At 42.7% G+C, this 23,548-nt stretch overlaps 1 protein-coding gene across 2 annotated transcripts in view; it reads right to left on the reverse strand.

Moving 5' to 3' along the window:
* PRKAG2 (protein kinase AMP-activated non-catalytic subunit gamma 2) overlaps positions 1-23,548 on the reverse strand; it is a 206,258-nt gene that overhangs the window by 144,627 nt on the left and 38,083 nt on the right. The window contains exon 1 of one of the 2 annotated variants that reach the window (XM_085050221.1): positions 9,156-9,269. The exons of the other annotated variant lie outside the window; for it this stretch is intronic. Coding sequence (XP_084906347.1) covers positions 9,156-9,236 — 81 coding nt within the window. The 5' untranslated portion in view covers positions 9,237-9,269. Of the gene's footprint in view, positions 1-9,155; positions 9,270-23,548 lie in introns of those variants that run through there. 2 annotated transcript variants of the gene reach the window in all.

Raw genomic sequence — 23,548 nt, forward strand, 5'->3', positions numbered from 1 at the left:
GGCTGGCATAGCATAGTCAAATAGCAGGAGCAAAATCTGGTTAGCCAAGCCATTTTTCACCTTTTCCAGCCAGTTTCACTGTTTCTTTTCTTATTGGGGAGAATTCCAGCCAGAAAGGCTTGCCCAGAGAAGCTGGTCTGGAGGCTGCTGCAGTTGGAGACCTTGGTGTCAGAAGAGGGCTTCCAAAAATTTTGTTGCAGAGGCTGCAGACTGAAATAACAGCCCACTAAAGCCTTGAATCCAGTAAACAACACAGAATAAACAGGATTTTTGTTTTATTATTGTTTCGTTTCAAGGCTGCTTTGGCAATCAGGCTGATAAAGGCTCTCTGCAAGGGCTGAAGCCAAAGAGCCAGCAAGGGCTGGGGTGTGCTGTGACTGACAGGCCAGAGACCAATTTCCAATGTATTTTGGGTGGAAGTAGGACCTTTTTATGGCCCCACTCGACAGTGGTCCAAAATTTCAGGGCTGGGTATCAAAAGAATATTTCACAAACAGCTCCCTGCTGGCATCTTTTGCAACTGTCTTTTCAAACACGAGGAATGGCTGCGAACAACATGGGGATGTGAAATCTGTGCCCATGCTGGTGGGTCCCCATGATCATGGTCAGCTTTTGGCCACATTTCAGAGGTCACTCTGGTCAGAAGAGCCTCATGGTAGCCTCATAACCAACCTCTGCTGAAAGTCTGGGTTCCTCAGCTATAAACAACTCCAGAGTCCCAGTGTGGGTAGTATCACGCAGTCCTGACTATGGATGGTGTCACCTCTGAGGCAACATTTTTCTGCCTCACTAAGTTCTATATATGTGCTAGCATTGCACCAAATTTAAGGATGTGAAATGCCTGCCAGACATTACAGTTTCTTTTTACAACATAACTCAAGCAGACGGTGACACTTTATTGAGGCAGCTTTTCAATATGGGGAGACAGGTCCTTTAATAAAATAAACAAAGAAAACAATATACAGGGGAATTAAACTGAGTGCTGACAAAAGCTCTGATCTCACAAAAGAGTGCTAAAAGCTGCACTCCTCAGCATCACACCTTAACAAAGTCTCCTCCTCTGCTGATATTACTGAGCTATGAGTACTTCAAGTATCGTACCAAGGACAAAGAAGGTCAGGATTTTTATTAACATCAGCTGTGAACAGTTTCTTCCATTGCACTCTGCACACCAGCAGATTTTTTTAGATCAACCTTGAATTCACAGCTATTACAAGCCTATGTAAAACTCTGAATAGCAAATATGCTACATATGCTAATAGCCTGTGAGCAGAATCCACAGTTTGATCTCTGTGGAATAGAGGGCATAGCTTGGTATCTCTGCTTGAATAGAAAATTGTCTTTTTCTGAGAACAATCCTATCTAGAAGCCTTTAGGGATTTATAACAAATCACTCAATTATTGCACGAGGAGAGACTCAAAACTGACATACACAGGAATTTCTGTCCTTTTGTTATTGTTGTTTTGATATACCAGTTATAGTAAAGTATAATAAGACTTGCTACATTCCCTTATTCCTTTAGGAGTAGGTTGCTCATTGCTTTGCTTCTCTCACTCCCCCATGCCATCTAGACTGTAGCATGTGTTTTGGGGAGAGATCTATAAGTTGTACTGTGAGGCTGAGGATGCTGGTGACTAAGTCTCACTATGACTCAATGGGAGTGGGCAGGAACAGATGTACAAAGCTGGTTGGATTTGTGCAAGCCAGCTTTCTACTGCACTAGGCTGTAACAATTTCTTTGTTTGCTATTACTTCTAAGGTTATTTGTATTTAAAAAAAAAAACACACAAAAAAAACCCTACCAAAAAAAAGTGTAGGTCTGGAGAGTTTGAGATGGTAGAAATTGTGATTCTGTGAAAGGAGATATAGAGACTTGATTGGTGAGGCTGTACCTTGAATCCCATTCTCAGTTCTGGGCTCCTCACTAAAAAAAGACATTGAGGTGCTGGAGAGTGTCCAGAAAAGGGCAAGGGAGCTGGGGAAGCATCTGGAATATAAGTCCTATGAGGAGAAGCAGAGGGAGCTGGGGAAGTTTAGCCTGGAGGAAAGGAGGCTCAGGGGAGACCTCATCACTCTCCACAGCTCCCTGAAAGGAGGCTGTAGCCAAGTAGGTATCAGCCATTTCTCCCAAAACAAGAAAGAGGACAACAGGAAATGGTGGAGCTGGCAGGTCAGCAGTGAAGTCAATGATCTTAGAGGCCTTTTTCAGCCTTAATGATTCTCTGGTTTTGTCCACAGCATGAAGATGCCAGAGGCAGCACGGTCCAGGGGTTACTGGGTGACTGTGCAGGACCAGCTGTGTGCACTTCAAGGTGGATACAGCATCAGGTTTGAAATAACAGAGGGTAACTCACCTAAATTACATACCTGGAACAAACAGGAAATATTCAGTCCCAAAGAGGCATAATCTAAAAGGTTAGGGAGTAATGGCTGACTGAAATCGAACTCAAATCTCAGTATGAAAATCAGTATGAAAATCCCCATCCCCCAGGTGTGAAAATCCCCATCCATTCAATGTTCTTTATAAAAAAAACTTTGCATAAGAAAACCAGCCTATGTGCAATTTAAAGGCATTTCTTTCAGCTGCAACGAGAAACAGACAGGGTCCTAAACAGCTACTGAAGCCACTTCTCCCTTCTTCTCACCACAGGTCCTCCAGCTTGGATTGCCACCAGTTGGGCAGAAAAAGCTGCTAAAACTAAGGATTTCAAAGGGAAGGGTTTAAAGAGAACCATGAAACCAAATAGTTCTTGATATTTGCCAGAAAACAGCTGTCTTCCAAGCTGTTCTTCCTGAGTTATCCTGATCATGGGATACTGGCAGCCTCCAGTACACCTTTCTTCATTTCTGAACCTCTTGACTGAACCTGACAGGCATTAATCTCCAGCACTCTACAGCAAATTCACCTTTTTTTCTTCTGAGGCTGTAGACAAGATCCATCAAAAAAAACTTTCCAGAGAACACAGATTGTTTTTTGTATTGTGCTCAATCACTAGAACACATTCCTACCCTGTTTACAGAAAAAATGAAGTTTTCTTTCAAGCTTTGTGCTCTCCTGCCAGGAAACCCCACCATATCTCATTGGTGATTCAGCCTTTGCAGATAGCTGAGCCCAGATAGCCTGGGGTGGGATGGAATCCCTCCTGCCTGTATTCCAATCATGTTTATAATGTGCAGAGAGCTCAGGGCTGCATGGAAATGCTGTGGTGGAGATTGCTGCACTCCACCTCATCAGAAAGTCACAGAGCAGCCTCTGACAAAGCCTGACTATGATCCCAAACACACGACAGCCTGGTTTGGCAGCTCCTTCACACCATGAACCACACAGCAGTGACTGGCAGCGTGTTTATTACAACAGCAGATGGACAACCTAGCAAACGTGCAAATAACGAAATGTCACTTAAAAAAAAAAAAAGGAGAGAGAGATAGAAAGTGAGAGAACAGCAGAGAAAGCATGCCAGGGAGGAAACCAAAATTCTCAATAGTCCCTGTGACACCACCACAATGCACATACAAACCCATTATTAAGTGCTATTCCTGGGTGCTCAACCAAGGACAACCTTTCCCTGGCGAGACATTTTATTCAAGAAGCACCCAAAGTCTAGAAACAGAAGGTAAAAGCAGAAGATAACATACCTCAGTGCTGGAAAATGTGGTTAGATGAGTGATGAGGGAATTAAGAAACCAAGATACATGACTATAAGGAAGGACTGCAGTAGAGTGGAAATGTTACCCTTTGGATAGCACATACTCAGAGCCAATGAAAGTGCTTTCCAATACTTAGGAGATTGTCTGACATAAATGAGACACAGGATCCCAATGTATTTGCAGAGAAAAGTCTGCATTTGTTATAAAACACAATTTCAGCCACAGTGAAATGGCAGAACTGCAGGAAACAAAAGATGATTTTGCCATAATGTAATGAAAACACTTGAGCTGCAGCAGCACAGCAGCAAACAATCTGAAGGAGATTCAAAGCAAGGATCATCCCGAGGCTTACTAAGTCATCTCTACACTTCAGCTGCTTTAAAATCACTGTGTTTTTCATTTTTTATGTTTTGCCTCACTCTCTATTGGCCAAATGTCTTCAAAAACCATTTCCTCAAGGATGACTAAACCAAAACAGAATCAGAACTGAAAACCCCCAGCTGATAGCCTTATCTGAGAAGGGTACTCCCTTGCATATATATGACTAAAAAAGGTGACATTCACACCAGGCAAAAAATCTCTGACAACAAATACTCTTGAACTGCAACTATTTTTTCCAGTTCACTGCATTTAGGAAGACAGCTGCCTGTTGCCTCCTCTTTTCATTCTTGTCAGTCAGTAACCGTGAATAATCTTAACAATTAGAAGAAAGCTTACATCTGGAAAGCCAGGCAAGTCAGGGACCTGCTCTGATCTAGTAGTTCCTTAACTAAAAAAGGGGGGGAAAAAGCAGAAGCAAAGAGGAAATTAGGGAAGGAAAGGAAGAACAGGATGACTCTGTGCTTGGTGTGCTGAAGACCAGAATGGGAGGTCAAAGGGGTACAGCACATGGAGTCCACAATGAGGAAAGATTCCCCTCTTGATGCTTTCCTGACACATTTTCCTACATCTGCAGCTACAGAGAACAACTTCACATCTATGAAGTTTACAGTCACTTTGCTACAGCTCTTCTTACACCTTTTGCACCACATGCAAAAACAGACCAATAAATACAGTATGTTTTATTTCATAAGCTAAGCTAGTTTTTCTTTTCCCAAAAGAATGGATGTCTTCATTCATCACCCCCTGAATTCTTTATTTAAAGGTGCATTTTGCTGAAGCTGGCAACATAAAATTCCCTCAAGGACAGAAGAAAGCTCAAATTTTCAGAGACAACCCAGAAAACTTTATCACACTCACAGTACAGCATTCTGCCCAAATCCAGCCTGCGTGTCCTTTAGGTCCCACCCCTGACTTTGAGCTGAGATGCTGAGATTTTGTACCTAGGTTTTCAGTTAGCAGTGCCATGCAATACTAATAAATCACAATACATCATTCATCCTGTGGGAATCCAAAGTACTTTACAAGTTGCATATCCAGTCCAGAACAGCTTCATGAGTGGACTTCAGTGATGAGACTTTCATTGCCTGCTCTAGTTTTCTGGATTAGATCTGGGAAAACATTAAGGATATCTATCCCTAGTCATCTATTCCACACTTTCTGTCCAGCCCAGAGAGAAGGGCAAAGCCAGAATCTCCAATGGGCAATGTGCTCCCATTTCCCTGGGATGGAAAAGGCTGGACAACTTGCTTAAACTTTGTAGGATCCAACACAGTATAAATGAACCCTGCATCTTACCTCTTCCTCTTCCCTGTCTATAAAGTAGGAATCAGATTTTTTTTTCCTTTTTCCCCTTTTTTTCAAAAAGTAAGCTGTCCAAACAAAGGACTGCCTCTTACTACAGTGTGCACGGCACTGCCAGCGTGGTTTACTCCAGCTCCTCTGCCCAGCTCCACACACGGGTACCAGCGTAGCCATGACAACGCCGGGTGAGCGGGGGATGCTCCATCCCCGCAGGATGCTGAGCAAACACTCCGTGTTGGGCTGGCACAACCCAGCCGGGATCAGTTCAGTTTCAATCACGGCTTTGCTCACTGTAGAGACACACTCTGGGTATCCCTGCTGTGGGGAGCACAGTGAGACCCCAAGATCTGTGGGCACTTCCAAGATGTGCCCACTTACTAAGATGACATTTTCTTTGCACAGTCTTGTGTAGAAAACACAGTGGTTAATGCTTTGACACAAAGTGAGCACCCAGTGGAGTGAGATGAAGGAACCACTGTGTCCAACTGAAGAAAAATTCAAGTTTTAAGAAAACAGGCCACCTATACAACTTCTGAGCAGAGCATGTTTGTTGAGAGAATTGGCAATGTCCAAGGGATAGTATATCTCACACTTCCAGGCCCACCCACACCAAGCCCTGGTCACTTGTAAAGTCTGTCTCAAGGGATGTGCTTCAAAAAGGATCACAGTCCTCCTTGGGAGAAGGTGTTAGAAGACACCAGTGACCATCTGTGAAAGAAAAATGGATAAAATACTTGCCCATCTGGAAAATCTTGTGAACAATGAGACAAACAGAAGAACACAACAAAGCAATTACTCACTCACACTAGAAATAGTCACCACTGAAAATAAATTTTTGCAGTGGGTCCAGTTTGGAAATAATCCTCATATGGAAAGGGAAGGGCAGAAATGACACATACCCATGTTTTTTTTTAATTATTGTACATGCAGTACTAAAAATTTGAGGAAGATATTTTCCCAAGTAAACTTCAGGCTTCCTTCAAGGACTGCGATTTCATTTTTTTCCTCCAAGGAAATTTTTCCTAGTTTAGATCCAGTGCAGAGAAGAAAACCTTACAAATGAGCCATACCAAATTCTGACTCCTTTAGTGTAAGTCTTCTGATTTTAGCCACCTTATTATTCTTTATGAGTCCATTTAAGCACCGCAACTACAATGGACCTATCTGAACATGCTGTGGAGAATGAACAAGCAAACACACACTCAGGGAAACCCAACTGAAAACTTAAGCTCATTATTCACATATACCAAAAGTAATTTCTGCCCTATGCAATGGCTTTGAACTCCAGCAGGCAGTGGTGTGCTGAAACAGGCAAATCTGCATTTGATGGGGCTGACAGTTTGTGCATCAAAATGTACCGAGAAGCATTTGATCCTGCTTGGAGAGTGTGGGAAACATTTCCAACTTAGCAGGACACCCTGGACATGGTGACAGATGGGCAGAGATGAGCCTGGCGCTGGAGAGGCCATTTTATGACTGGCTGTTGCTCCAAGCCATGTGGCAGACAGTCCCAACCCATTTGTCACCAAAAAATAAAGCTCACACTGGAATTACCAAACCAAGGCTCAGGGAGAGCCCCTGCCTGCAGCTCTGCCTGGCACAGACACCACCCTGCCAAGGAGCATCACTGAAAACCTCCCATGAAATTAATGAGCACCCAAGAAGGAAAAAAACGAAACAAAACACAACCAAGCCCTTTTTTTCCCCCTCAAGACAAATTAAACCCACAAGCAGGAAATTTTGATTCAGAATAACATTTTTTTTTCATTACTACCTAAAATTAAGTTCATGCCAGTAATATGGCCCTAAAAATACTGGCTATTTTTTGGTCATCAGGAACATTCATTCCTAACTATATGTATTGAACAGCTGTACGACTATTAGTATGTATTTACATCCAAGTTTTATTAACATTTATTTTGAGCTCTATTAGGAATGGAAATTGGACTTAGAACCACAATCAGGCACTAGAAGTCATTCAATACCAATTGGGAAAGCGTCTCTTACATCAGCACAAAAAAGGGTAACTTTATAAAAATATACATCAGTTCTAGAAGCAAAGGCACTGGCACCTACACTGAGAAGCAGAAATAAACTCCCCTGGTGACTATGTCCTCCCAGATATAGATGTGACAGAGTTCAACTCACAGGGCATCACTTTTTTTACACACATATAAAACATGCTCTCATATAGAGCAATGCATATGGGAAATGCACATAATCATATACTGTATATACAGACATAGTAACAAGCTCTGACAGTTTTTAAACTGCCATTTATTTTAAATTTAAGATGATTAAATATTTCTTGTCTTCAAATCGGCTTGTCACTGGCCCTACTTGGGTGGCCAAACACAGAGAAATGACAGGAGGATTTTCTCCTCCTGATGGAAACCCGATGGCTCTTGGCTGCCTGAAGCAAACTCTGGTTACAGGTGATTTCCATCAGCTCTGTGTTTTGCTTTGAAAAAATTGCAACAATATTGTGTTTAATTCTCCTAGTTTATTCTTGATGAATGTCAGACGTCCTTGTATAGATTGATGGGGTGGATTTTGGGAGGCATGAATTTTTTTGTTTCAAACTGGGGCACTTTTAAAAAATAAATATATTTGTATTCCACTCCCAGTAATAAAAATATACTGAATTGAAGTCCAACCACGTCTTTTGCTGTGTTTCCCACTGTATCCCTTTGAATTGAGGGCTGGCCCCTTGTCAGCAGGATCCATTTCATCCTGCTGCCCATCATTCCCTCTTCCATCAGATAATCCTGCCCCCCAGGCTCCCAATTGCAGCAACTCCAGTTTCCTCACACCTCCCAGGGCTGCTCAGAGTCAGTGCTGCCTCCGCTCTCCAGCCTCTCCTGGACTCACAGCAGGGACAGAGCTGAGGGTGAAATCTCTTCCCCAAAATCTGACACCCTCCTCCCTCCTGTGGCCCACAACACAGAGAACAGCAAGCAAACCACACAAGATGCGGGCAAAATACCCTGCATCTTATACTGGATTAAATTTTGGCTGCTATTCACCATCACCCCACTAACGGAGCTCCTTGAAACCCTTCAGGCTCTGATCCCAGGATGGAGCTGCCTCATTCGTTTTGGACATTCATTACCTCCCAGATCCATTAATTGCAGTGCAAACTGCATGTGTTCAGCATTAATTCTGGTAGTGAAAAGAGAAAAAAATGCAGGAGGAACACATGAAGCCTGTAATACACCTCTTTATCCTGACAAGCCTCATCAAATATCAAATTAAAATCATTAAGCAAAACAGGAGTTCCTGCAAATCTGTGATTTGGGGTTGCAGGGACTAGCCATGGCAATTAGTTGCTCAGCAGTTCAGGCGGTTCTGAGATGAGCAGTAGGAGAAACCAGGCATTGCAGGATGCAGAGACCAGATGGTTTTAGGCTGAAAATAAATGAACACCCCCCAAATGATAATCTCTCTTTCCAAAACATTAACGAAAAGTTATGCAAGGGGGAAAAAATAACAACCCCAAACCCAAGCTACGTTCTTTAACTAGATAAAAGAACATTTTGTTCAGCCCCGGAGTATCTATTGTAATTAAATGCTCTAAAAACAGGACAACAGCCCCGTGCCAGTCATGCATACAAAAGAGACAAAACACCATGAAAAAAACCCAAAATACCCAAGAACCATGCATTTCTTACACAGCCTCTCGGCAGACTCCTGCAGTGCACTCAAGCATCCACCTAAATGAATGCAAAACCTATTTTCCCCTGCTAAGACAAATAAATCCAATAGTAGAAATAATCAAATCCAGAGAAAACCCAGAGACAATCGAGCCCCCGCTCCGACTTACAGCTCTGAAAAATCCTGCAGTCTGGCTGGAAACGTCCATCGAAGAACTGCATTGAGAGCTTTTCCCTAAAGGCAAGCGCATTTAAGCATCTCGGGCTCTGCTACTGGAGCCGATGCTGCAACAGATGGGGCCAGGGCTGGGTGTGTTCGTGCCTCCCATCGCGGCACGGCGAGGGGATGGCAGCAGCGCTGGGTACCGCAGGAGAAGGCAGAGCAGGCGGGTTCTCCCGGCTCAGGGCTCCCTGCCAAAAGCGCTGGAGGCAGCATCGCAAGGTTCGATTGATTCCCCGGCTGCGGGAGATGCCACATTCACGGGGCGGGGGCTGGCGGCGCTCGGACACGGCGGGCAGGTAATGAAGCACCGCTTTGGGTGCATTAGGGAGATGCTCGGGGAGCACAGGGGATGTCGGAGGGTTCAGGTAACCGCAGGCGTTTTTAATGCGAGCTGAAAGGGGGGGGAAAGATCCCGTTTTCAATAGCAGAAGTTTCAGGTAACTGAGGCTGCGTCTGCATCAGTATCGAATACCTGGGGGAAGGCAGCACAGAGCAGCAAATGCATTTTCAAGGCTGGAGTCTCTGCTGCTCCATAACAGCCCTGTTTCCCACTTAACCACAGCTCCACTTTGTAGCTGCACAAAAGTCACGTTATTTCTCTGGGCTTAAGTTTTCCCATCTGCAGCATGAACAAGGGATGACTTGGCTGACTTTTTAGTTTATTGTAAAGACCTCACTGGGAAAATAAAGTGCCTGAGCACAAAGTATAACCATCAAAAGGATCACTATCCAAAAAAAAAAACCAAAACGATAATAGGTATTTTGAAAGGTCACCACATGAGCAAGTGCTTAGCAGAGCAATGCAAACTCTCCCAGTAGGAGCTGAGGGATGGTGGGGATTTGAGTTTTCTTCTTCATCATGATAAATCCCTCTTTTATAACAACATTCAGCTTTGATTACTCCACCAACCAGTGTCACAGTGTCCTTTCTGGCAATGAAATCATTGCCCAGACCATAGGGAAAAATCCTTGGCCAAGATGCTAAAGCTCGCTCAGATGAGGACACCTCTGGTAGAACAAAGGAAAATAAAGCTAAAGGCAGAACGGTCATCCCTGCAGCTTCCAATACTTGAAGAGAGGCATCAAAATATCATGCAATGAACTGACACTTCTCTGGAGGAACAGGTGGAGCCACGGAGCATTGCCAATCCTTTCCTGGTCATCTCAAAATACCATTTGCGATGATCTGTAGAAATACTCTCTAAGATGGAGGCTTTGCTTTAGTTAATGACCCCTGGTCACGAAGTCATTCAATCAGTGAAGAAGAATCTTGGCTTACACATCACACTCAGTCTATTTATCCCATTCACTGGAGGATGCTGCACCCTCTGGCAAGTGGGTGCAGCCAACACCACCTTTAATTCTGAGTACATCAAATAATAAATATCACTGAGGCTGGGCAGTACCTTCTCTTCAGCAGCAAAAGAGATGAGGTCCAGCAGACACCCATCATGTGCCAGGCAGACAGCAAACCTTAGGAAACACCCACTGCACTCCCTTCCTTCAGTGTGCTAAGTGCCTCTGACAACACAAGCCCCTTGGGAGCAAAAAAGCTGAAAATGGTACATAGTGTTCACTCACAAATGGCAGCTATTACTTGAATAATTTTAAGACAAGATCACTGGCAGCCCGTTTTAACACAGAAATGAACAAATATTTAATGTTTAGAAGGCTTTTCCCCAGCTAAATAAATATTTTATGCATGCAGAATGTACAAATAGTTTAGGAAAATAAACAAGCATCCTCTTAAATTCTGTTTAAGGGGTACCAGAGAAACCAGTCAACCATCTGGAGTGAGCAAAATGCATTTTGTTTCTCCTCCTTGAGCTGTAGAAGGAAGGAATCTGTGGCTGACCTAGAGAGGGTAAAAGGGAAGATTGGATTCATATTGGAATAAAAAGGGTTCTCCTGCAAAGCACAGTTCAGGTCAAATTCTTCTCTGTATAGTTAACTTCTAAGGATTATTCTGATTAGCAATCAAATCAAATAAAAAGGGGCATTAACAGCCAGAAAAATGTCCCATAACCCTAAATCATCCCTTTCAAATCAGTCCCAGGGCTCAGTTTGATGTAGCCAATTTCAAGAATCATCCAGACCCATTAAAATGTTTTTTAAAAAAATTAATCTTAAAACTGTTCCTGGTCTCAAAGTCTGATTGGCACAAACTCTACCTCAAAAACATGCCTTTTCCTCCCCCACCTTTGGATAAGGAGTATGAAACAGATTGCCCAACTACATCTCAGATAAGCAGAACAGTTAATGGTTTAGATACCATTTCATAAATATTTGCTGAACTAGTTTTTGGATTCTGTCCAGCTTCTGACAACCATTAAAAACATTGAATAATTTGCCATTTTCTTTCACCCTTCTGGGATGAAAAATAGGCAGAGAGGTTTTATTGCTATAATTTCTTACCATTATTTAATGACTACTCACATTTATGTTGATTTGTCCTGCCAAATAAGCCCGAGTCATTTTTGAATCTACAGGCCTGAGGTGTCCAAATCACATTTATGTAAATATTTATGTATTCTTTATTAAATATTCTCATGTTGAATACCTGGCCTCATATGTGGCTTTGTAAGCAACTGGCGAAGATCTGAGAGAAACCAACTAATTTCTGAATAAATACTGCGTTTCAAATTGGGATTTCAAGTGCCTGTGCTCTATCAGAGATGCTGAGGCTCAGTGACCAAAAGCAGCAGCAAGTTAGTGCACATCAGCTAGCACAAGATGGTGCAATATGGGAAATCACACAAGTAAAGGTATTTAATGTTTCCAACCATACCTTATTGACATTATTGACTAGGAGTTTGTGTTAACAGGGATCCAAAATTCCAGCCATTTCCTTGCTTCCTTATATATTATAGACAATTCAGGAGGTTCCAGAAAATGCTTTATACAATCAACTTCCCATGACAATAGATTTTTCAGATGTTTTCAATTCTCCCCCGCCACCCCCCAAATTCTTAAGTCCTTACATTTCAAGCTCAGCAGTCATTATTCGTTTTATAAATACGTGTCTTTTTTAAAAAAGTTCCTTTTAGAGCACTTCTAGATCACTCACATATTTGGACTGACTGTAGGATTCTCACACTTTACAAGGCAGTAATGCTGGAGGGAAAATAAATCACCAAAACCTGCTTGTGCCTTGGACAGTGAATCACACACTCACTTATGGCCCAAAGACCAAACTCTGAGGAAAGCAGATTTATGACTGTCACATTTTCACCAGAATAAAGCTACAAAATTGATTGCCCAACTGAAACAGACATTGTTGTACTGGTTTATTTTTCCATTTGAAGAGTTTAATGATTCTGGTTTTCAAAAATTCAGAGCCAGACCTCTCAATCAGCTTCAGATTTGACTGCACATAATTCCTGCACAATTTCCTTGAACTGTTCCAAAACACCAACTCAATTTCATCTTTTTGGTCCAAGTACAAGCCTAAAGTACCATAAATTTCCAACTGGCAGTACAGCAACCTTCCACAATTTCCCGGAGGAGACTGAAAATGTCTGGCTATTGGTTGTTGTTATTTATATTCCAAAATTTTCCACAAAGATCTGGTGGTTTTGTAAGTACTACATAAATTAGATGAGTTCATGGGGCCTGCTTCCATTATAGTTTCCTTTTTCTTATGAGACAAACAGTCCCTTGAAATCAATGGAGCTTCTGCCTGTGAAGATATCACTTCAGAATACAGCAGATATAGCAATTATTGAAGTACATGGTGAGCCAGAGCTCTCCATGGCAGGCCAGGGCTTTTGTCCAGTGTGTAATTAAGAAAGACTTTTCATATTTTTGCAACCAACAGAGCCATCAAATTCATAGGTGCTCTATCCCTGCTCTTACTGAGCATAAGGAGCAGCAATTAAAAGGAACATGCAATACAGTGTGCAGCCTCCAGCCAAGAAACCAAAGCACTTGGAGAATGTTCAGATGAGAGAAGCAACTCTCTGAAGGGCAGAAAAAGCCACACCAGCATTGGGAGAGCAGCAGAGCCCGAGGGGAAGATGAAACAGGGAGAAAAAAATACTGAATTGCACCATAAACTACACCAGCTCTTAGCAGAACACCCAAAGTAGTCTCTCAAGAGTTGGTATCTGCAAAGGGCAGCTTTGATCTGCAAGAAAAAAAAATTATTAAGCCCTAAGAAGAGGTAGGGATGAGCTGTGGAGTCCAGTGCCCCAAATCAGGCAAAACTGCAAAGCAGGGTGATGGAGATGGAACAAAATGGAAAGAGAGAGGAGCACAGAAAAATATCCCATGACAAAAAAAATCCAGTTTACTCCTTTTCTGCATCTCAAACAGCCACAGTTTTTTCCTTGCAATTTTTCAGCATGATCTACCAAGCAATGAACCAAGTAGCTGGGATTCCTGACTCACTGTTGACAAGCCAGAAGGAGAACATCCATGTGAGAAACATCAAACCCCAGTGAGCAATCACCCATCTCTCCCGGGGGAGGGAGCACCCTGCCAGCCTCTGCAATGAAGATGGATCACACTGCACCAGGGATGCCTCAGCCAGCTCAGCTACCAAAAGCAGGACAGCTGCATTCTCAAATCTGTGTGTCTAGTTCTTCAGCAGGACTCACACAGAGAGGTTTTTCCCTCTGTATTTGCATATATACCCAAATGCAAATGGCATTGAAATGATGAGTGTTCATACCAAAGCAGTACTGGAGGCTGCACAACAGCAGCCTTGTGCCCTGCTGCCCCTGTCCAGATGGAGGGATGGAGCCTCTTTCCTGTATCTTGGTGGGAAGGAAGAGGGTGGAGACACTTCTGGAGAGGTGCCAGTGCAGACCTGTGCTGTGTCTGGGGTCAGTGGAGCTCTCTGGATGCCTGGGGAGAATTAAAAAGTCTGAGCTGGGACATGATATTCAGTAACTCAGGGAGTGGAGGACCAGCACTTTGGTCTGTAATTCTCTGTGGTATGGGTGAAACCCCTCAGAGATGTCCTGGTCTCTGAGGATGAGTAAACCAGAGAGCAAAATTAAAGTCAGGGACTTGGTGCTGACTCGGCAGCCCCTCATTCAGCTTTACCTGAGGCATTCAGAGGGATGTAACACTAGCACCTGATGCTCTGGGAGGTTTTGAGTCAGTAACAATTGGTGATCCAGCACAATCTGATTTATACACCATCAGCCAGCTCAGAGCCCCCATTGCTTTCACTCTCTACAAAGGCACTGAATTTTAAGTTTTGAAAGACACAGGATGGGTCTCACCTTGCTTCGTGTGTATCCCTTAAGAGCTTGGATGAGAAACACCCTTTTTGGGCCAGAAACAGTCCCACAAGACAAAAGAAGAATGATACTGCAGCATCTAGAAATGGGAGAAAACCACAGGGAAGTAGGATCTGGTGGGTTATGGGTAAGAACTCCAACCACGGGAGCATAAAATCCTTTTATATCTACATCTGACGAGTATTGGGATCTATGAAAATGTGAATTGTGCAATATGACTTTCAACTTCACTGGTCCCAGAGTGGGATCTCTGAGGACCAGCATTTCCATGAGGTAATGGCAACATGGATGAATGGCGATGCCTCAGCTCTGCTGCTGCCTCCTCGATCTCCTTGCCTTTGGGCTGCTCCGTGCTCCCTCCCTTGGCAACATGCACTGCTCCTGGGGACTGTGGCAGCAACAGGGATGGGGGAGTCAGTGCCAAAAAAAGCCAGGGGAATAGGGTGCAAAAATGAGGCAGGAAGGAGAAAAAGGTGATGGAAATTAGCTCCACATAAATCCAGACACACCTGAGCAGTCTGTAACTGTAATTTTAAGACTGGCTGAATATATATAATGCTACAGCACAACTACAGCTCTCCAGAGAGCTCTAATTATTTACCCAAAAGAAAACATCCCACTACAATAAAATCACAGCACACCCATCCAGGAATTAAGATGCTCTTGCACGCTCACAGCATGTTTTCTTTTCTTTGAGCCTCATGACTTAGGTTCCTCTGCTGAGGACTGTCGTGCTGGATGTTGAGGCATTTCATTGAAGCTGTCCCCGTGCCTGCAGGGCCCAGGGGAATTAGCCACGTCCTCACATCTTTGCACAGCCTGCCTGGGGACGGTATGTTCCTCAGGTCAGGGATTCTGGGCTTTCTAAGGCACTCTGTGCACGTAGCGACTTTGCTGTATGTAGGTTTTACCTTTTGTAGGTGTGCAATAAATAGTAACCATTAACTCTGAATTGAAGCAAGAGCCTGCCTAGAAAAGGATAAAGTGGCTGCCTACAAACAGGAATGAACAGTTAAAATGTCATCAAAGGTTTGGAAGCTGAAGTAGAAAGATCTCTGCTGATATCAACTGGCTGCTGAAAGAAAAAATCTGGAGGTAAGAGCACCTTGCAGCATTCAAAGTAGGTCAGCATTGCCAGGAAAGAAATACTTTAGAATATATCGTGATGCAGAAACCTGACATGGAGTTACAAATTCACCAGAAAGAATTTGTCAGCTTGACCAAAAAAGAGTAAATAAGCTTATCCACTCAATTTAATTTAGAGACATGCAGCAGTTGGGTATAAGCCACATCAACATTTGCAGAGCGGCAGGAACGCCCTAGGAACAGTTACATGCACAGCATTCTGCTGGTTCCTATCAGAATGAGCAGTCAGACTTTCAGAGTGTAACTAGAGACAATCACAGGGATTTCTGGAATACAGATGGACCATTTCATCCTCTCCCACAGCAGCAGCAGCTGGCCAGCTCTCGGGGAAGATGCTCCACACTGGCTGGTGTCAGAGCAGACATGTCACACAGGGCTGGGGACACCATCTCCCCTCTGCTGATGCTGCAGCTCAGGGACTCTCCTGTCAGAGCCACATCCTCTCCCAAAAGGATGCAAGGTGCTTGGAGGCAAAGCCCCAGTGTTTCATTGTGGCATCCACAAGCACAGAGTGCACATCCACAAGAGTGGAAGCCCTGTGGTAATGAGCTCTGAAATAGATGCCATCTAGGATAAAAGTGCAGTGTTTATTTAACTGCCAGAGGCAGTTCTGCATATAGGGTGCACCCAGTGAGAGTGCAGTTATTTTAAGATCAAATATTTGATTACCACCACAGGGACTTGTTTACAAAAAACCAAAAAAACAAAAACCAACCAACCAAAAAAAAAAAACCCAAGTAAGAGCATACACAAGTTAATGCTTTACTTCCTAATTTGGTCATGTAAATAATAATTTCAAATAATCTACCCACACCGGAAAGAGAAGTGTGCTCTCCAAGCCTCTCACCACAGACAACAGCACTTTAAATACATCCTGGAAAATAAAATTTGCCTAAAGAAAAGTGAATGCAAGTTGATTTTAAAGAACCCAACTAATATAGAACCAACAAAATTTTAAAAAATCAAATACAAGAACAAATTACCATCTCAGAAGAAACACTTATCCACCTCTTCAGCCTTCTGGTTTTGATTTGTTTTTTTGTTTGCTTGGGCTGGGTTTTTTAAAGGTAAGACAATATTGCACACAAACCAATCACTAGGGCATGTATATAAAACAGGCTTTTTTCACTTAGGAGGTTCATGAAATAATTTAGAAGGGAAAGTCTTTCAAAGGCTGTAACTTTTACACCTTACCAAAAAAGGGTGCAAACTGTCAGTCAATTAATTTTACTCTTACCCTTACCCTCATTAATAGGAGTAATAATGTCTGTGAATATCTGCACACCTATCTAAAAAAATACACACACATAAATGTAAACACAGATACATACATAAGAACTACTGTTGCAGGTGAATATTTTTAGTTCTTCCCACCTTCCATGGCCTCCCTGCTACATCTATATTTTAAATGATGAAGGATGACTTTGTGGTTGAGGTTGGCAGGGTATCCACATTCTATTCCCAATAGATAAATTCCAGCAAGCCCTGAAGACTGATGGGTCTTTTCTCTCAATCAAATCTTGGCTAGGTTTGTTTAGGAAGAGTTAAATTTCATTTTTTAAACAAACTTTCAGCATTTTGTAGAACTGGAAGAAAAATTAATGATTTCTTTTAAAACATAGTACATCTGACACAATATTGACCTAAACCCACAAATAAAATAGCAGCAACAACTACAACCTACACACAAAGCATCACTTGTTTGATTCCTCACACTGAAGTCATATTCCGCAGACACCTGGCTGTCCAAACCTGCCCCAAAGCCCCAGACTCCCCTGGGACAGCACCACAAGCCCCAAACCTCTTTTGGGGAGATTCTATGAATTGTGCTGCAAAAATACTTAAGACTAAAATCAGAACATTAATTATATCATACCAATGTAAAAGATCAGCCAATTAGAGTCAACTTTTCCCAAGTCATAGAATAGGCCAAGCTGGAAAGGACCTCAAAAGATGATCTGGACCCACCTTTCATGGATGGGGAGCCTAGATGAGATCATCCAGCACCCTGTGCAGTCACATCTTGAAAACCTCCTGGAAACACCAATTCCACACCGCAAAATACCACATTTATATCATGTTAGCTTTAATGCCTATGTTACAGTGCTGCATTGGGTAACATAAGACCAAAAGCTTTTGAGCTGACAGAAATCCCCCTGCGAGTGCCCAACCACCTCCCTCCAGCTGTCAGCACCAGAGCAGCTTCTGAACAGGAACACATCCCATAAACAGCAGGATCATCTGTTTTGAAGGTTGGAGACTGAAATCTTGTTTCTTGGCAATGTTCAGTAATTCAAAGCACATTCTCATATGTTTCATAAAATGTCTTTTTCTTTCCTTTCCATTACTTTTGAGCTTATACACATTTTCCAATGAGAACAGGTGTGGTGGATGCAGGTCTCAGTCCCGATCTCTCAGTTGATTCCCTACATGGTCCTGGGCAAAACTGTGCTTTGCTATGGCAGATCTAATGAGACCTAATAGACCTAATATAAGATTTAATAACACTTCCACTGATTTATCAGCAAGAATCACTCTTCCACATCAGGCAATGCAGCCACATTTGCAAAATGCAGGAGTATCGGTTTAGAACAAGCAGATATAACCACAACTCTTCTTTATTTGTATTTGTCACGAAAAGGAAAAATCATTAATGGCTGTTCTAAAAACTTTCCTGTTTTCATTTTTCCCCTCCTGGCTGTTCTTTGTTGTTCCTTTAGGTTGCACTCTATTCAGAGATACCACCTTTTAACAGAGCATCATACAGTTACAAGTATTGTTTAGTGAGATTATGATATAAAAATAATAATACAGCATAAAATAAGGAAGTACCAAGAAACCTGAGAGCTCATTTGGCTACAACACCAGCATTAAGTATGACAAACAGCAGCTTTGGATTCTGATCAACAAACAGCCAGTGGTTGAGGGCTTTGCAAACAACTCCAGAAAGGCTTTCAACCTTGTCCTTGTTGTTGGATACCTCTGTAGTGCTCCTGCCAAAGATAATTTTCCCCTACAGTCCAGTAATATATTCTGAAAAAGAGAGTTTTGTTTACTTTAGGATATGTTAATTCCTATTTGTATGTGTTATTAGCAGCAGTTTCTTAAGAATGCATAAGTTGTCAGCTATTTTGGAAGGAAAAAAAGGGAGGAATCACAGCTACAAAATACTCCTGGGTTTACCCCCTCCTAGCACTTGAAATGAAAACAATATGAGGGTGGCATAATATACCAGTTACAATGTCCTAAAATAGAATAAACATTTCCATCCACGTACAGCTCAAGATATTTGTTTCTCCAGGACCACTGTCTCTCTTGATTGCAAAGCAGCTTTTGAAAACAGATTTCTCAGTCCCTCAGCTTTCCACTCCAATGCTTCAGAAATATGCCCATTTAACAAGTTGCAGGAGGACCTCGGGGACCTCCTGCTGAAACTCTGACAGCATACAGCCATGTGTAATAAACTGGCTTCCACCTCTGCTACAGCTTTTTTACAAAAGGTTTTTCCGTACAGAATTCATTCCTTGGTGTTAAGAGTCTGATTGCCTCTCTTCAGAGCATCAGTACAGATTTCCACTGGAAGTTTATCAGCAGACACTATTTCTGGGAAAGGAATAAGAGAATATATCTAACTTGAACTTTGCAGTGCAGTCTTTCACTGCCTCTGGAAGCTACGCTGTGAAGTCAGATTTTTGTGTAATACACTGACAACATCTCGAGCATCAGTAGATACTGAGCTAATTTGGTTTATTTGCTCTAGGGCAGGAAGAAGGGAAGCAAATATCATCTGGAAGAAGAAAATCAAACCTCTAAAACTGTCTGGAAAACACAATTTCAAATGCTAGATTTCAAGGGCACGGAAGGAAGTGACCACTGACTGGAACTATATTTAAATCCACTATGAAGCTCACTACTGTGCTTATTTTGGGCAAGAATAATAACTATTCCCTTTCTTCTGTACAAACTTACTCCTAACAGGCATCCTGTCCAAAGAGTGATCCAGGGCAACTCCTGACATTGACAGGAGCACAGTATGAGGCTATATGGCTGCCTACTGGAACACTTATTTTTTTCCTACCACCAAAGAGATATTGGCAGTGCATTTTCAGGATGGAGTTTCCTTCCCCACATCCAAGTTCAACATCTACTCCAGCCAATGATGATCCAGATGTCATGTCAGTCTCTAGAATACATCCCAGCTGAAAGGCAGTCCAGCCACTATCCATCAAAATGTCTCAGCCTTAACCTCTCTGTGATAATTTTAGTTGCTGTCTTCCAAGCCACAGCTTGCCCAGGCAAGTCATTCAGAACCATCCAGAAAAAACTGAACACCAGCAACATCCACTAGTTTACGACATGGCTGAGCTTTCTGAATCCATTTCTCACTGCAATCTTACATAAATAGAGAGGTTTATCTAATTTAGTGCTAGAGTTTGAGCTTCATGTACTGAAAGGACAAGCATAATGCTCTTGCATGAACTGAGTATTGGATCACTGGGAGAAGAAAAGGTGCTTCACATGCTCAAGGTTAAAAGAAATGGAGGTGCTCGGGACAAAAAGGATTTCCTCTTCTTCCTTCCTTTCTGCCCCGATGTGAAAGTGCTTTGTTTGGTTGTTTTTAATCTTTTTATGTGTGGTCCTGTTTCCAGGGCCATCTCGGAAAATTATCTAACAAATTTTTCCTGCTGGAAAAGTAAATTTCAAAATAAAAAGTTGGTAGCAGTCTTGATTACTCCAACCCCTTTCCTGTAGCACATGATGGTTGTGGCTTTTGGCTTCAGTGACACTCTGCTGGAAGCTGTGACATGCTCAGGACTATAGTGGGTCACTGCATATAGGGTGTAATAAATGTTCTGTAGATCCTTGTAGCATGAAACCTTCGGAGATGGCAACTACCAATGCCAGATGAGCACTTCCTGGAAAAACCTGGCATCATTCCCATGGAACAAAAAGCAAATACAGCACTTCAGGGATGAATCTCCAAGCTTCTGTCTCTCACAAACATCCCCACACATGCCCACACCAACACACTCATGGCAACCAGAGCCATGGCACACAGACCTTTCTGAGACATTCCATTTGTTGTCCTAAGCAACCACCAGATCAGCTTGTTCCTCCAGATGTAACCGCAAACATTCAGCAGCTTAAGCTAAGCTCTCTGGCCAACTTCACGTCTTTTTTTTTTTTCATTGAGGAAATGAGGTAACAGGACAATGCAAAGCAGTCCATATTGATCTTACCCCACTACTGAATTTCTTCAGTTTATGAAAATCACGAAGAGGTAGTTTCTGTGCCAGCTACTCAGAAAGCTGCACAGCAAGTCAGTGCCTCTAATACTTCACAAAACCAGTAGTGAAGTCATAAGCTTGATGTACGGCTTCAGCTAGAGCCACATGCTCAAAACAAGGACTGCATCTGAATCTAGTATTTTGCAATTGCTGTTTTAACAACCTGTTTTGAGTTGCCTTCAAGCTTTGCCAAACTGTAATGAGAAAGAGCAGAAATTTTCCAAAGCCACGTCTGCCCAAAGAGGAACTATCTGAGAAAACTTCAGCCAAAATATTTAAGCCATTCCTAAAAAATGTTGCAGAAAGTGTTTCTGTATCAGACACAATTTTCTGGTGAATTTTACAAGGAGATTTCTAGTTCCTCCTTGGTTTGGGTCTAAGAGTTATGACTTGGCAGGACAGACTGCATAAGGCAAACATTTCTGTTCTCTATACAAAAATGGACCTAAATTCAGCTCCTTTATACAGGGACTTTCACATTTACACTGGACAAACGCTGGCAGCAGTGGGACTGAGAAACTGACATCTTGAAATAAAAGGAGAGGAAATGTGGGAGATAATATGGCCAGACTAACTAGTAAGCAGCTCTGGTGTCTTGGAATATCTCAAAAGGAGCAAGGCATTGAGAGGTAGAGGACAACTAGTACTTGCTGGAGCAAGGAGACTGAAATTGAGTTCAGACATTCACAGAATGGAAAATGAGATTAAGAAGCAGACATGAGGTAGAGACAGTGCAGAGTGGCTGAAGGCACAGGATGTGAGTGGGACAGCTTCATTAGGAATGGGCAAGAGACTTCACTTCCTGCCCACCTCCAAAAAATTGAACAGAATCAATTCCTCCTGAAGAAAGCAACAGGACTGGGTAAACTGACATTATGGGCAGGAGTCAACTGGGACTGAGACACCTAAGCTCAGGTGTCACACCACAAATGCCTACCTATGATCCAGTGTTTAAATTCCCAGGATAGTAAACAGATCCAGAAGGTGGCCTTCAGTGGCCAAAACAGAAGTCCTTATTGCCATCTGAGACAGCACAGGTGAGGACACAAGGCTGACATCTGCCCCAGCATCTACACAGGGCCTGCACTCTACAGGAGAACACTTCACCAATATGCCTGGAGTCCTTTGGCAGAAAATCTGTTACTGTTTGTGACTGATATATCCTTTCTAGAGAGAGGATGGCAGCAGTATTCCAGTGTCAGTGAGGAAAGCTGAAGGCCTGGCAGGGTGCATTAGCACAGCTCCAGTGGTAGGTTATAGGCTTATAAATGGGCATCCTAATGGATCTGCAGAAAAGAAAGGAATTGAAGTTGGACAAGCTACTAGTGTCCAAACACTTCCTAGCTTTTGAGGCACTGACTTTGTGACCTTACCAAAATTCTTTCAACACTTCCTGCATATTCTTATATAAAGGTCTTACACGTGAATTTGAACTGGGGCAGCCAGAAGCATCTAATGAAATTCAAACAAATCCTCTTTGATTTGTGCTAGTCCATAAAACAGCACTAGGCATACATAATGCACAGCATGTTCTCTACAGATAGGTACCTTTGCCAACTAAAGCAACCCCAGAGATGGTTTTCCTAACCACGAAAGACAAACATGCTTAAACAAATGGTTTATGAAATCCAATAGCAAGGCACTAGAGCAAGGCCAGTCTAGTTTGATTTCTCTGCCTCCTGCTTATCTTTCCTAGAGGAATTCAAACTGAGAAGTCCTTGTGCAACTCGTGAAAACCAAAGAGGAAGCTCAAAGCACTGTGAAAAGGTTAGTGAAGACAACAGCTGGAAACAAATACATGCTTTGCACTATGCTATTCATGAACAGTTTTTGTTTGAAATCTCAAACATAAGCTCAAGCAATTCGGGCCGCAAACCTGATGCGGATATTTGGCAATCACCAATCTGTATGCAAAAGAATAAAGAAAACCCTGCTCTTTGTACTGCTGTAATAGCTGTTTACTTTCTGACGTGAGTTTGCAGTTCCTGAGATCTTAGAATAAGTTCTGTAACCACAGAGCTGCAAAGGTTTGAGAACTGCACCAGATCTTGGGCCAGCAGTTCAACAAACAACTACAAAAGAAGCGTTCAGATCTTCAAAGAGAAAGAGGAAGGAAATCAGCTGTCAGCTAGCTTTAAAAAAAAAGGAAAAAGATGCAGATGATTTATCGCTTACCAGTTTATTTCAGAAAAAGCCTAACAACCATGAGCCTGTCAGACTAACTGTGAAAGGGAATGGAAGCTGAAATTTTCCCCTTCAAGGGGACTTAGCATTTCTTTGAGTAGGGATGGCTGTGTGGACCTTCACAGAAGCACTAAAGGGCAGCCTGTCCCAGTCCCTTTCCCTCAGCCCATCACCCTGAGCAGCACTACCTGGGCTCCTCTTCACGTGTCAGACACATCCCAAGCTCTCACAGTGTGCACTGCAATGACCTTTGCAACACTCAGGGGATTGTGATTTCTGTCATACACACAGAAAGGTTAAATCAAAGCCATCTCAGCAACCTTGGCTTTTTAGGCCCAGTTTTGTAGCTGTACAACATTTCAATAAGGTCACAGCTCCACACCAGATCCCCTAAGTGGGAATGCACAGATGCCCTGGGGGGAAAAAAAACCCACAATATCCCTAGGATAATGCCAGTGTGTCATCCCAAAACT

Source organism: Lichenostomus cassidix, chromosome 2, assembly GCF_008360975.1.
Source record: "Lichenostomus cassidix isolate B80296 chromosome 2, HeHo_3.0, whole genome shotgun sequence".
NCBI lineage: Eukaryota > Metazoa > Chordata > Aves > Passeriformes > Meliphagidae > Lichenostomus > Lichenostomus cassidix.